The sequence below is a fragment of the Nanorana parkeri genome, unplaced genomic scaffold, assembly GCF_000935625.1.
Source record: "Nanorana parkeri isolate BGI_ZX_2015 unplaced genomic scaffold, ASM93562v1 scaffold338, whole genome shotgun sequence".
Taxonomy (NCBI): domain Eukaryota; kingdom Metazoa; phylum Chordata; class Amphibia; order Anura; family Dicroglossidae; genus Nanorana; species Nanorana parkeri.
In genome coordinates this window covers 287,624-302,982 of record NW_017306606.1, presented here as the reverse complement: position 1 = coordinate 302,982, position 15,359 = coordinate 287,624, and the positions used below count along the sequence as shown (strand labels likewise).

Here is a 15,359-nt window from a genome sequence, read left to right as displayed (position 1 = left end):
TTATAACTGCTAGTTTATTAAACTAAGATCCAGTATGTAAAACTAACAAATCTGTAAAATAAATATATTCAGAAGGTGGTTTGAAGAAGAAAGAAAAAACATACCAAGACTTTAACTTAATAATTTTTATTCTTCACCAAGGCAGATTAAACAAAACCGTCATATTCTGCACCTCAATTTTTTATAAAATGCTGCAACGTGCAAAACCAACGAGAGTTTGGCCTGCTGTGCTTGCATTACAGAGGTAAGCCAAGTATATTGTAGAAGAGCACTGCTATATCCACTACAGAACAGATGGTACTGGGGAAAAGGAAAAGTCAGGAGCAACTGCTTTTTGTAACTTTAACATCTCATAATGCTTAGTCAGATGAGGTTATCACTAGCTATGCATTGTGGGAGATGCAGATAAACATGTAGCTCTGAAAAAGATGCTGATCCCCTTTTAGATTGTAAAACAGATGAAGCAGTGTCAAAGCTACAATCATATGAGTACTATAGACATTCAGAGGTTGGCATGGCACAGCAATGCATTCGTAGAGAATATCTAATAAAATAATTATGTACTCTGAAATATAAGAAAAATCAAATCAATGGAAAATATATTCCAGTCAAGCATAATACATTTCAAAAATAAAACCATAGAAACAAAGCCCTAAAAGGGATTGTGGCATATAAAGCAAATAGAACTAAAAGGTATGGTTATATACACCGTATATGCTAGTCCATATGTTACAACCAGCAGAATGAACAAATTATTGTGGAAAAGTACAAAGCAGTAATTGCTTTTATATACACAATGTCTTCACTTGGATAAAGAGTTGTGTATAAAGGTATACAGTTTTGTCTCTGGCCTTGTTGCAGATGTTTTCTTGCACACCTCATAGTTATAATTCACCAGGAATGTGTAAACTTCACCTGAGAACAGAAAAAAAATGACAAGGTTACACTGTTAACCAATAATGGTTGTTTTGATCTCCAAGGGAGAATACCAGTAACGATTACTATTATAGACATTGACAGAATACACCAAAAGGAAAACCTTGTTTACTCACCTACTGTTTTCTTCTTTTGACAAAGGAGCCTATACATTTTATAGACATCATGCATTAACTCTTTGTCTCCAAAGGTGAAATACACCACATCTCGGCCAGTCTCTGCAGCTGCCAGAAGTTGTATTAAAGCTGCAAAGAAAGTATGAAACACATAAACAAGGCAGTAATCTTTCGGAAATGTCTTACGCAGAACACTTAAGGGTATTTCTGAAAGTGGATGCTAATGAAGAGGTGCCATAAAATGCAACAAGGTTGTTTGTTTACATGCCTTGAAACTCATTGTGCAGTTATTTATCTAAGAAAAGTGGCTAAACATACGATAATTGGGAACACTACAGGAAATGGTCCTTCAGGACAGTCTCCATTCAGATATATTTATCTATATACAAATCAATAAATAGATAATCTTACAATGAACAGCAAATGGAATGCATGCCCACGCACAGTCATGGACAACGCCCATGCACAGAACTAACACACACACAACCTGTCACAGCAGACAGAGTGCACACAGGTATAGTGTACACAGAGAATACACATAGAATACAGAGTCAATGCAAAATAATTTTTAGTACAACTTTTATGTGTTGTGTTAAGCACAATTATTGAGCATGGCGCAATTACTATTTGTGTAACCTAATGTAGCAGTGATATTTCCCTTATGTGTAATGCACTGATGGGAGCTTTCCCTGTTGTATGTGTGCTAGGTGCAGACCAGGATTTAGTGAAATATGGTGGCTTAGTTAGAACCGAAGCATAATGTACTACGCAACATACAGAAGACAAGAAAAATAATGTCTTTGCAAATAAAATCGATTTTCCTTCAAAGTAAATATTTCAAAATTCAATAGAAAATCTACATGAAATTACTACTAGGCTACTGAGCTAAATTGCTCAAAAAAGAAAACCACAAAATAGCAGAAAATATTTTAAATGAAATACGCTTAATTGAGTTCATAAGGTTGGTAATTTTTTTCTGCAAATACACAGATTTAAGAAATACACAAACCACCCAAACTGACAAAATGGCAAATAGCATTCACTATATGCTATAATATATCACAATCAATTTTCTAGCTTTCCTAAGGATATGACAATGAATCTCAAGGCTGAAATGGGATCACTAGCCAAAACCTGGTTTGTTGTCTACACTTCATTACTCTGAGCCACATTCAAAGAGATGTCACTGTAGTTTATAATAATCGCTATACAACTTCTACCAGATGGCTTGTTGAACAAAATTTACCTGAAGGGCAAATCAATCATCAGTCTCTCTTCTCTAAACTGTGATTTACAGCCTTGTTTTGTACATGTTCAGAAAATAGTGGCCGTCTGATATTTCATGGTTTTTATTTCTGAACCAGTCTGCTATTAGTAGTGAAATTTCGTGGTGCCTTTTCTGTGCAAGTAGTAAGCTACCATAAATTCAACAGAACCAAGTCCAAGGAAAAAAGCTATATTTTGCAAAGGACATGCAAAGTTTATACTGTATTACTTGTATTACTGTAGCCGATGCACTACATTACAGGTTGCTCCTTATTTCTGGTGGTGAACCTGCAGAACCAGCTAGAAGTTCATGTACCCAAACCATTCTTAGTTTTCAATGAGTCAGCCAAATCACACTTAGAGCCGGCATATGTAATGAACAAACACGGCTGTCCTGACTTAAATATACATGTTAATCTATCAGTACAGATGAAAAGGTGACCGCAGAGGATCCTAGGACTTGTCATGGATGGGGTGCTCAAGCTGATGATATCCTATGTAAAATGCTCCACTGGAATTTTGCCCCTGCAGTGAAATGCCACAGGAGCTTAAATGGGGTGGGGTGGGGAAATCTGTGAGGGAGAGACAGAACCAGACTTTTGAATATAAAAAAAAGGTGCCTAATACCTTTGTTTTATTCGGTCAAAAAGTTAAGTGATGTTTTATTTAATTGCCAGTTAGGGCAGATATTTGTTTGTTAATGCTCGATCGCACAGGAATGTATTTTCTTGTTTTGAAGCTATATTAATGCAGTTAACTTCAACCCTGAAGTCTTTATTAAACTGCTGAGCTGTGGGAAAACTTACAATAAACTAAAAGTGGTGACCTGGACTTTGATTGGAACCTGCTAAAACACTGTGTCCTATCTGATGCTAATTTTGCACTAACAAAATAAAAGGTTTTTAAAACATTAACAGGTACTGACAAGCCTATTTACATCAAGCAGCTATTTGTTACATGTTTGTCTATGAAAAAATCCTATACATTTCTTTTAAAGAATTGCTGTAATTTCAGTTAAACATGTACAGTGTGAATCAGACAAATTTTTTGCCTTCTTTTTATTTTGGCAATAAAATTAGAATTAGGAGGCCCAGTAGACCCAGTGTGGATGTCAGGCCCAGGTAGTGAAGCTGTAGAAGTTGGTGAGGAGGATAACGCTATAATAATAGGGGTCCCAGAATCTAAAATACAGGTGTAGGTTTCCTGTTGAGCAACTGGAAAGGAACCACCAGAAATAGTAGGGGAGGGAAAAGTGAGGTCACTCACATGTTGCATTGGTTGTCAGGAGCAATGAACAAGAAGAGGTAGGGACCAGCATATTTACAGCCTGGGCAGTAGGTGATGGTGGGGACTGTAGGCAGCCAGAAGTGAACAATCCATCAAAGGCAGGAAGGGTAGCAAGATTAGAGGCCAGAAGGAATAGGATTTCTGCTCCACAGCCTCGCAGTGGAATGCGACTTCTTGGAGGCCCAAGTACACAAGTGCTAACACCACAGAGGGGAGAATCCAGTTAGAAGAGTTGCATACCATAATAATATATAATCCTTAACACGTCTCCATACTCTCACTCTGAGAGTATGGGATATAGACTGTGCCAAAAGGCAAAACACGGGGACAGCATTTAAAGGTCACAGTACATAGTAGAATGAAAATGTCAACCTGCAGATAGAAGTATGCCAAGATATTAACAAAGATTTTTTTAAAACCCTCTCATTGTGAGGTCACAATGCTGTCACACACAAATCAGAAACAGCCATGAAATTAGTACCCCATGACCAAGAGGAAGTGACCACTAAATAGAGCTCAGAGCCCGTAGGCATCAGAACATAATTTGTGCCGCAGGTTAGTTACAGATCGAGAAAACAGACTGCGACACAGCTTACTGTGTGAATGTCTTAGCACAAATAAGTAATTAGAGACTGGGTCATACCAGATGCTGTGCCACAGCCTTGGGCCTGTAAAGTGCTCTGTGGCTAACAAACCAGTACATTAGATGTCTGGGAAATGCCACAAGCAGAGTCGTGTCATGTCACAGGCAGGCCCCCACAATCCTCAGACCAGCGGGGTAAGGGGATGGCCTCTAAGGCATCGTTGTGGATTAGCCATTCTCGATAGCCTGAATAAGGTTAATATAGCAGAAAAAAGTAAAAGGAAAAAAAAAAGGTGTGAACAGTCAAAACACCTAGAACATGAGCAAAAACCTGAGCATGATGGTTGGAGGGCTCAATTAATTGGGCTGCCTTAACATTTCTTGTTTTGCCACTGTCCAGACCGTGTGAAGGCAGCAATATAACTCAACTGTCTGTTTTTCTACTATTCATGTGTCCTTCAATAGAACATAAAGAAAAATCCTGTAAAGAAAACAAAGAAACCCTGAGCACAGATTTAACTGCAGTAGAAAAGTTACTATTTAATTAAAGATATAAAATAATGCACTTACAGAATATTTAAAAATCCCACCTGCCAAATATCAAACGGAAGTCTGGTCTAAGCTGCTGGTCCAAGATCATCCTCAATGTGGAAGGCACTACGTAGAGGGAGCAGAGTTCAGTCTAGAAAAGTTCCAAATCACCTGCGCATTGAGACACAGATCTGATCAGATAGCTCAAGAGTGCTGTAGCTGGTTTCTTCTCCACGTGGGGTAGCAGCTGCTGAGTACCTCTGGGTCTTGAAGTGTCAAGCATCCTTCTCTCCAGCTTGAGGCAATGTGTTTCATAGGTTCATCTCATTTTTCTCTGGCTTGAAAAAGGAGGTGAACCCCTGAAACATGTTGCCTAACACCTGACACTTCATGACCCAGACATACCCAGCAGCTGCGGCCCCGTCTGGAGAAGAACCAGCTACAGCACTGCTCGGCCATCAGACCCCCATTCACACTGAGCAATTTGGAGCACGATTTCAGCTCAAAAATCGCTCAAACGTCAGCTCAATGTAGCTTGTCCAATGCATTTCAATGGAGCCGTTCACATCTCACAGCTCAATGTCGCCTGTAGCTTATAGCTCAAGCTTGTCGCTTGAGGGCCAGTGCACACCTAAGCGATTTATAAACACAGATTTGCATTAAAGTCAATGGAGGCTGCTCACATCTTTGCGGTTTGTTGCATGACTGAAATTGCCTGTCTCGCGAAAAGGTGCAGGCGCCATTTTCAGCCTGTTGTCGCGCTGTTTGGGTCCCATAGACATCTCTATGCATTGAAAATCGCGCTTTACAATGAACAGCCGTGCATTCGAAAACAGCTCGGCATCTGAATCGCCTGTGTCACTTTAGCACAGAAATATAAGCAGGAAGAGGAATTATGTCACATCAAGACCGCTTTTGATTGGATACAGCCCAATGCAACAGCTACGAAGTCCATGCCACGTAGTGCGACAATATGTGCACTGTAGCTCAATGTCTCTCAAAGTCACTAAGCTCAAATCAGCACTGAAAAAAAAGCTTTTTTTGATGTAGCTCAGTGTGTATGGGGTCTCAGATAAGTTCTTTCTCACACAGCGCGAGTGATCTGGAACTTTTCTGGACTGGACTCAGGGCCTTCTATACTGAGAACGATCTTGGACCAGCAGCTTACAGTAGACTTCCATTTGATGTGTGACAGACAAGATTTGTAAATATTCTGCAAGTGCATTATTTTTTGTCTTTACTAAACAGTTACTTTTCCACTGTACTTCGAGATGTGCGCTGGGTTTCTTTGTTGTCTCTACATTAATGTTACATGGATGTTTCCCTAACCAACTAGCTGGGCAGCAAGATCAACGCAGACAGCATCTCTGAATTAACTTAAAAGAGAACTATGGACAAATCTTTTTTGGCTTTAGTTCTCTTCTGGGTCCCAGGAGGACATTTACTACTGTACTCCTGTGACCCAATACTCAGCAAATAGCATCCGTTATATCTTGACAGCGCAGAGCTGTGCTTGAGCCTGGGAAGATCCCAACAATATTGTCGGGAACCACTCTGCTGCCTTATTGACAGTAGGATCTGCCACTTTAGAGGGCAAGCTGTGCTTACCCCCTGCCCCATTTGTCCCTTCAGTGAGTGCTGGTGGAATGGAGATGGGAGGGGGGGTATCCATGTGGGGACTGACGGTCATCACTCTCTGCAGGGAAAAGATTGTGAACTTGGCAATCAGCAGTTTGCGATTGCTCAATTCTTGATCTATAGAGCCTGCGTGTGACAGCTGCAGTGTCAGACCTCTAACTATGGGGATGTGTGCATTTCACTCTCCCCATAGTTCTTCTTTAAAAAACCAGAGCTCCATGCGCAAATTAGTGACTTCTGTTTTATTTTAAAATATAGACAAATGGTTATTTTCGAAAAAAAAAATAGAGTGGTGAAAGGCAAGATTCTCCATTAGCTTAATGTCCATGCCCCCATTGCCTAGATTGCCATACTTTGATTATTGTTTGTTTGATTACCAGGAAAGAAAGCAAGGTAAAATCACCTCAACATGAACAGACAGTAAACAACAACAACAACAAAACACCTAACTGAAAAGGTTATAACCCTTCCCCTAGTTAACCAAAAACATATTTTGCCTGGAGTTGGGTTTAACCTTTTCAAGTGAAATTGCAGCTATCCTTTAAATAAATCCTCTAATTTTCAATTATAGTTGTTGGGATCATTATTATTAATACTTTACACATTGCACCAACATGTAGCTGCACTTGATTAAGATAAATCACCCCTCATCATCCAAAAGATTGATATGTAATGATCACTTAGAGAGTTGTTCAAAGACGACATTTAATCAAGCTATTCATTTAGCCAAGCTTCATTGCCTTCATTTGCAATGCCAATTATAATGAACTGCATATGCATGGGCGTAAGACAATTATAGAGAATTTATCTTGATCACTCTGCAACATCTGAAGATTGTTTGTTTTACTATAATATGAGCCATTCATAAAATATAGTTTACAATTAATGGCTACACAGACATTATACACATAACTTAAACTACAGTATATTTGCATTAAGTACACATTTAAAGCAGAACTATGGCCAAAAAAAAAAAAAATACATATATGATACAGTATGCCAATAGTATTAACACATTAGTGTTTTTGTTTACAGTGTTTTATGTCGATTAAATCTTTTGTTTTTCCAAACAAAAACAATAAAAACCTGTTCCTGTAACTGCTTAAAAACTTAAATTTTTGATGTGACTTTACATGGCTGATATTGCACATTTGGACTGTATAAAATATATACTGCATTTCATATACAGATTTACATATAAAGGTTTAACAGTGCAATGTTTTTGTGCACTTTGCCAAACAATAAGTGCATTTTGGGGTCAAGTCACCAAAGCATTATGTGCCATTTGCTTATTTTAACTTACATAGTTTCAATTGACTAAGCTGCATTGCATGGGTAAGATAAATATACCAAACATTATTTTACTGGTTCAGGAAGTATTTTATACATAAAACACTTATTTAAGAGTAACTAACATTTAAAGGAAAAAATACATTGTAGAATGTCTGTTTTCGGGACTGAGGAATAATCTCTATGGAAAAATAATAACTTCACAGAATGAAAACAGACCAAGACAAAGCTGCCACCCAGTGGACCAGAGAGATCTCGTAACGTCTTGATTTCAACCAGAAAGACTGCTACTCCTTTTAAGGTCCTATATTTAGAAAACTCACATAGTTTAATACCTAAATCAAATGTGTTGTTTCTTGAAAAGATAAATTTGGTTTGGCGGAGCTCTCGGAAATAGAAAAATTGTGCCTGTTGACGCAAAGAACAAACAGGGCTTGGACAGGTGCAGCAGACAACAATGAAAGAGCTGCTGAAAATTCTACATATTCAGTGCTTCTAAGAATTGTCCAAATTTTGTGGGTAGTTAGAGGTTTCTATATTTGGCCAGGTACAGATAACATGTTTGATAGACATATGTAGCACAAGGCAAGCAAAAAACACCATATTTTACAAACCAGTTCTAAAGCCCACAAAAAGGTGCAATGAGGTGTCCTGTTTTAGACAGTATATTCTAAAAAACAAATGTTTTGCCTCTAGTTTTCCTCAATACTCCATTTTTGAATTTTACTTATTCTAAGTGTTAGGGAAGGAGTATGAAACAAGCACAAGTGCAATACTCTCCTGAAGAATTCACACTGACCAGGAAATGGATATCTGTAAAGAAATAAGTCAAGGCAACTGGACTTGCTGTATTTTTCTTGAAGACGTTTCTGGGCAGGTAATAACACCTTCCAGCTCCAATTATGCAAATGTATGTATTCACCATATTTATTCCCAGATAATTTTTGTACAAGTCATTCTGAATTGAGAAAGCTGGCCGGATGTCCAGTGAAACGTCTTCAAAAAATATACAGCAAGTCCAGTTGCCTTGACTTATTTTTTTTTTACAGATATACCATGACCTGGGTGAATGAGAACCTTCACAGACATACAGGAAAAAGATAGTTTGCAGAGCTATAGAGCATAGCAAGAAATGTAACTGCTAATTTATTACACAGGTATGAAGCATTGTGAGCTGAGTATACAGACACAGCCAGGTAGCAAATAGAAAAGGGAGGAGATATTAAGACTCAGGGTGACTGGTCAATCACTGTTCTTAACATGGCACAATAGGTAATGCAATGAGGGAAATCTAGTGAAGGAAACACGAGGATTTGTGTACATATGGACAGACTGAACTCTGTTGGAGATTACTTTTTTGTGCAGCTATGTCTTGTGATATATGAACAGGCTCAATTAGAATAATTTACTTGGTGTAGGCCACATTTTTAAAGATAAATACAAGTGAATGATACACCATACTTTAGGCTCAGCATGTGTGTCATTAGGGCAAGGCAATTACTATCTAAGGGGCAGTGTAATGTACAAGCAATCTTTTAAAACAAAATGTAAACAACTGTTCCAACATTCATTAAAACTTAAATTAAATAATCTTTAATGGCATTTTTGTCCTAGTACAGTTTCATGTAGTAGTGTTCGCCATCACATCAGGAGACACTGAAAGGTTGTTTACCATTATGCTTGTACCAACTTACTATTTTGAAAAACAGTCAACACTTGGAGGATGCTAGCACTACTTAAGTACTTTCTATGTTTGCAAAACATTTCTGATGGGTGCAAGAAGAATAAATCCTGGACAGCTTATTCAACGGATATAGTGGGTCCATGCCTCTTGATCAACAGATTTTCAAACCCAGTCATTACTCTATTTTCACAGCACACATTATCAATAAAAATAACAACCTGATTAATGTCCATCAGCCATGGTGATTGCCAGGGACATTCTGGGGTCTGAATCATTATCCCTTTGAGACACTGAATTAATCACTCAAATTGTTTATTTCCCGCCCACACTCATATCCCTTGACCTTTTTAATGGCTCAAATTTTAACTTATTGACTCATAAATATGTCTACAATTAGTATTTACAACCTGTATATGCAAATTTAAAACACACTTCGCAGTATTATATAAAGTTCACTTATAATATCTGGGCTCCCTCCGCCTTTAAAATAGCTGTCCAAAAAGTACCTGTAAGGAATAAAGTTAGATTACACACACATGCACACATTATTAGGGAGAGCATCAGTTCTAGTCATAACTGTTTTTTAAATAGTTATAAGCTCATTTTAAAATTTCCCTTCTCACCTTTTAATCTAGGATCCCCACCAAAAGCTCCACATCCCCAGTTGCCAGTTGCCACTGCTGAAAGATTTTTAGGTTCAATTCCTTCCCTGAAAAACCCACAGTAAGCCTAATGAAGAAAGAAGAAATTACCAGTTGTATGAAGCAAATCCAAGGTTTACAATACAGTACAAAACAAAGCTTATATATTAATGAATCTCATGTGCTCAATTATTCCAAACTAGATGACTGAATATTGTCCACAACTGACTGTATATCTTGATTGCTACATTGCATGATTGTACAAACCAGAGTAACCTAAAACACTTCTTTTCAATGCATGTGTGTTCTCTGAAGAACTGTTCAAAGGAAACATGAAATGGGAGAAACAAAAAAAGCGGTCACTGCTGACCTTACCCTCTAAAAAAAAAATACTAAGCAGGGTTATTCACGAAGGGGTAAAGAGTTTGGAGAAGGCAGGAGAAGTGAACGAACTAGGACAACATCTGATTTTGAAGTTCTCCAATTCAGCTTACTTTCCAGTTCACCTATGTTGCCAGCTATGTTGTCCTAAATTATTCACTTCTGCTTTCTCCAAACTCTTCACCCTTTTGTTAATAACCATGTATTATAGTTGGTTAACTTCACTGCTGAACTTTTTGGTCCATTACTTTGATTCTAACCTAGTGCAGATATGTGGGTAAGGACATATAGGTTTTCTGATCAGTATATTTGTTCTGGGTAAGGGACCTAATGTTTTGAAGCCAGCAACTGAGTATAAAAGTCAGGGAATTAGCATTCCCATTAAGGTGTAAGCAGTGGTAACCCCACGTTTGTCTGAAAGCTTTGCTTTAATTTTTTTTTTATTATTACATTGTGGGTTACTATATGTAGTTCTTCTTGATATAAAAAGTCTGTGCATTCACTGACTGAGTGTGCCAGCACTGGATTCTGAATTGTGCAATGGGTCAGCACAAAGGTGCTGACCCATTGAACAACATACCTTTTCTCTCTCTCTCTCTGCACAACTTTAACATTTCATATTGCCTGCACTGGCATGGGTTTGGGCAGGTATTTAATGCTGACATGCATAACAAAAGAGACGCTTCCATATAAAAATTTCAATTAAAGAATCTTATCTTTCAGTAAAAAAAATACATTAAATTAGCATTTCGATCAATATACATTTTTTTTTTGTAAATCAGAGGCGGTTTTTCAAATTCAATTCAACCAAATCAATTGTTTTCTTTTGCTAGCTGATGCTCCTTAAAATTTCAGTTGGCAACTGACTTGAGTTTTCTCTAGTTTTCAATGGAGCTAGCTCCTACAAACTCCTGCTGGCTCCTAAAGTCTATATTAATTTGTCCACCCCTGGCAGTAAGCCAGGGACATACTGCACATATAAGGTAAACATGTCACAGTCAGTCAATGGCTATTATAACTGCTTCAAACCTGAACTATCTTTATTTAGGACAGAAATGTCTTGTGCCATGTGCGAATGCTGAGCTATTCAGTTTAAGATCAGTCTTCAGCACTTCAGTTATCAAATCACTGCAGTGGTCACTTTGTCAGGCAGCTGACCTCAGTCATGTTAAATAGATCCCCCACAGGTGTTAACATCAGCAGCTTTCTAACAACTAATGAAGCTATGGGTCTGTCTTATTGACTGTGTGCATAAGACATTTGCAGTAAGACCTGACACCCGACCTCCAGCAATCCTTCAAACATTGCATTCTCTCTCTCAGTGCCCCAGGAATGTGGTAAATGTGTTTACCAAGTGCTTGTAAAAAATATGGCTTTGGTATATTTTATATAGGCAACAAATAAACAGCAGTGCTTTAAAGACAGCGAAAGTCACAGAATCACTAACAGAAACATGACAACAAACAGCTTTATTTTGGCTTCCTGGATGAAATTCCATTTTTCTGTTGCAGGTAATAGTTACTACTACCACGTGAACAATTCCCTTTAAATAAAACAATATATTTCAATGCATATTGGTCCAGTAAACTCAGTGGCAAGTAAAAGCCATCCGTTCTCAAGCCAATCCCGGTCTAAATAATGAGCCAGTAGCAGCCAAGTTGTTCAGATGAGAAGATCTTCTGGTCAGACTTGAAATGAATTTAACTGTTAGCGAATCTGCTCCACCAATTAAGCTGTCAGAAGCACACTTAAAATGGATAAGTTGCTCCTGCACCTTCTATATTTATGCATTTTCTTTTTAGGACCATTTTTGAATGATCGATGTGCTTTTATTAACGGTACGCACGATTTCAAAACAAAATTTATCTTAACCAGAGCAATAGCTTGAAAATGGAAATGTACTTCTCTCACAGAGTTGCTGACTGATTAGAAAGGGGTTTTCTAGATTTTACGTGGGCTAATATTTTACCTGCGGAAAGGAGTAATGAAAATCAATGTTTCAACAATGACTGATTAAAGGGAGTTTGCTGTGCCGTCATAAAAGAGGGGGCAGAATAATGCCCTGGGGTACCATAATGCATTTCTCAAGACTGAAAGTTATTTAATGTAGTAATTAAGGACCGTAAGGTGTAGACAAAATTATTGTCTGCCTTGCTCTGAAACATGGGCACAATATTAAGTTAGCAGCAGACTTTAAACAAAATAACTGCTGTGCCAGGCAAGCTATTAGGACATAACTGCAGACTGAAGTATAAGAATGTGTCCAAGGGCAGACTTTAACAATGTGCACACAACATCTGAATTTAGTTCAGAAATAGTAAAATACATGGGTAAAGCATGGCTTACTCGAGCGTGTTCTGTCTCCGTAGAACTCCCTGATAGTGATACATATTACACAGGCTGTGGCCATTGCTGCATGAACATACAGTTTTACTGTATGAAAAATTAGAAACAAGGTGGGCGGCATAAGCACATTTCCCACAGCAGAGTATAGTACTTGATTTCGCCTCAATATCACATATGGGCCACTGATGCTACTAGTGAGTAAAGGGCCTAACTCACACAAAGTGGTTTTAGTTAGTTTAGGTATAAAGTTTCTAATCAGACACTGGACACACAGAATTAGATTTTCTAAATGAAAGCTAAGCTGATCAAATCTAAAAACAGGCAATCAGTTTGAATGATACCATTAAAAATTATTACATGGAGTTTAGAAATGTCCTCTAAATGCACGTAAATGGAGTTTTAACACTGCCAGTGTGAATGAAACCTTAAAGTGTCTTCCAACTTACGCAGCCAACTTAGGATAACACCTATATAAAAGTGTTACATGTTCCCTTTCACATAGCATAAGCTAAAAATAAAAAAAATAAAAATACTTGGTTTAAATTGCTTAGACTTGGATTAGGGTTTTTGGGCTTCTTAAGGGTTAAAATGTCCATTTGCTTCTCCTTTTGTAATTTTAGGAGGGGCTGTGAGGGGTTAAAGGATTACAAGCCTTTCTTCTCCTTGTAAGTTAATTAAGGTAAGGAAAGAAACATGGACTGCAGCGCTGAACACTGAAAAATGCCCTGGCCAGGAAGGGGGTCTAAACACCTGGTCTTGAAGTGGTTAAAAAATAAATAATTTTTCAGTATGTTGTGTGAATGGGAACACAACAAACATATAGGAGGGGTTTTCTCACATTTGACTCCAAAAGTGGAAATATGCTTTAAAGTGGAGCTCAAGGGTAGGGGACTGAGAACAGAAAGTGCAGGAAATCTGACATAAGAGTAAATAGTATGCTGCCACTGCCAACTTCCTTCTGTTCCTTATGTGAATTACTTTCCCCATGCTGATCTTCTGGCTTTAATCTCTGAAATTCACAGACCCAAAACAAGTGTTTGGCAAGTGAAATCAGCTCTCCTGATCATCACACTTTTCAGGTTCTGCCTGACAGCTAGCAGTTACAACTTACGTATGTCTGCAATGCAGATTTCTTATGGTCATTTCAATATGTGCATATTAAGCCATAATGAGCTTTAAAAAACGAACCTCACTGACATCTGTAGCTACAGCCACTATGGAAAAATGAATCCTAAACCTTCATAGCAAAATCGTTGCCTGTGCCAGCTTAGCTCACACTGTTCCACCACTCCCATCAGTGAAGCTGGAGAAGCATGGTTAGCTGAGCCGCCAAGACAAAGACTTCAGTTCTTTCGCTGTGGATATTAAGATATATATTGCAGCTTACCCTTCCTAAGATGTGGTGGTTGCTTCAGCTTCCTTTGATTAGGCTTTTATTTCTTTAATTTCTTCTCATTAGTTTTTAAAAAAAATATTTATAGTCATTCATTTTAAATAAACAAAGGTAATATGCGACATCATAGTACAACCAGTTCAACTGAATATAAAACAGGCCTAACAAGGAATATAAAAATGAACTGGGCAATCCAGGGATATTCCCTTGGATGTCTAGTCCCAGGAAAAGGGAGTGGGAACTGGGAGCCTTAGGGAATGGGTAATAGATGTGGTGGGTAACCTGAATATAGGGGAACATTAAATGCATGGACAATATGGAAGGGGGGGTTATTTCTAAACACACATCTTATCCTAGGGTAGCCTATACTCACTCTGCTATATCCATGGAGAGAACACCATGGTTGCTAAACTAGGACAGGACCACAGACTTGTTTTCCACCCTCCATCTAAATAACATGAGTGGCAGGGTAATTAGTAGTTTACAGAAGAAAATTTGAAGGAAGATCAATTTGAAATACCAGTTACAAGGACATTATATTTCTGGCCAGATCAAGGCATTATCTGAACTTCTTTTAAATGTTGTTAGCCTAAAAAACGAATGTAATCTAAAGATTGGTAAGCTGCAATATATTCCATTTTCATTTTTAAGTTGTACTGAAGGCTGGGAATTTTTTATATAAATGCATTCTCTGCATTAAAGTAAATAAAGGCCCAGCATCTTTCCATGTTGCCCCACACATACCTCCATTCGCTTGTCACCTCTGCTGGGTCTGTGAAGTCTTCACTGTTCCCTGTACTTCCTGTTTGTGAAGGGAGGGTACTGAGGGCAGAGGAGTCTTTGGCTCCTTCTGCCATCAGTCAATCAGTTGGGAGGAGAGGAGGGGCATAGCCTGCCGCATGCTGTGTTTATGGAAGCACACAGCTAGGTGCGGGCACAGCTGGGAGCAGGCAAGCTGAAGGAGATGCCTGCAAAGGGATCGAGAAGGGAGTGGTTTGGCAACAAGCTGGAGCACAAGAAAGAAGAGCAGTTTAAAGAAGAACACCAGAATCAGGTAAGTGTGGACCTATTATAAAAAAAAACAACAATAAAGGTTTACTATTACTTTAGGTTTAGATAGGCTTTGGATTGGATAGAACTGAACGGGCCCTAAATCAGAGCACAATTTAACCATATTACTTATTTCTAACAAGAACTGTATGGCAATAATACCCAAAACAATGACAAGCTAAAAAAAAAAAAAAAAAAAAAAAAAAAAAAAAAAAAA

The 15,359-nt window shown here is 38.1% G+C and overlaps 1 protein-coding gene across 1 annotated transcript in view; it reads right to left on the bottom strand.

The window, feature by feature from the left end:
* Positions 1-445: 445 nt before the first annotated feature.
* PARG (poly(ADP-ribose) glycohydrolase) overlaps positions 446-15,359 on the bottom strand; it is a 113,663-nt gene continuing 98,749 nt past the window's right edge. Inside the window, exons 16-18 of the mRNA XM_018558408.1 lie at positions 9,955-10,060; positions 1,053-1,181; positions 446-915 (exon numbers count right to left, since the gene is read on the bottom strand). Coding sequence (XP_018413910.1) covers positions 803-915; positions 1,053-1,181; positions 9,955-10,060 — 348 coding nt within the window. The 3' untranslated portion in view covers positions 446-802. The remainder of the gene's footprint in view (positions 916-1,052; positions 1,182-9,954; positions 10,061-15,359) is intronic.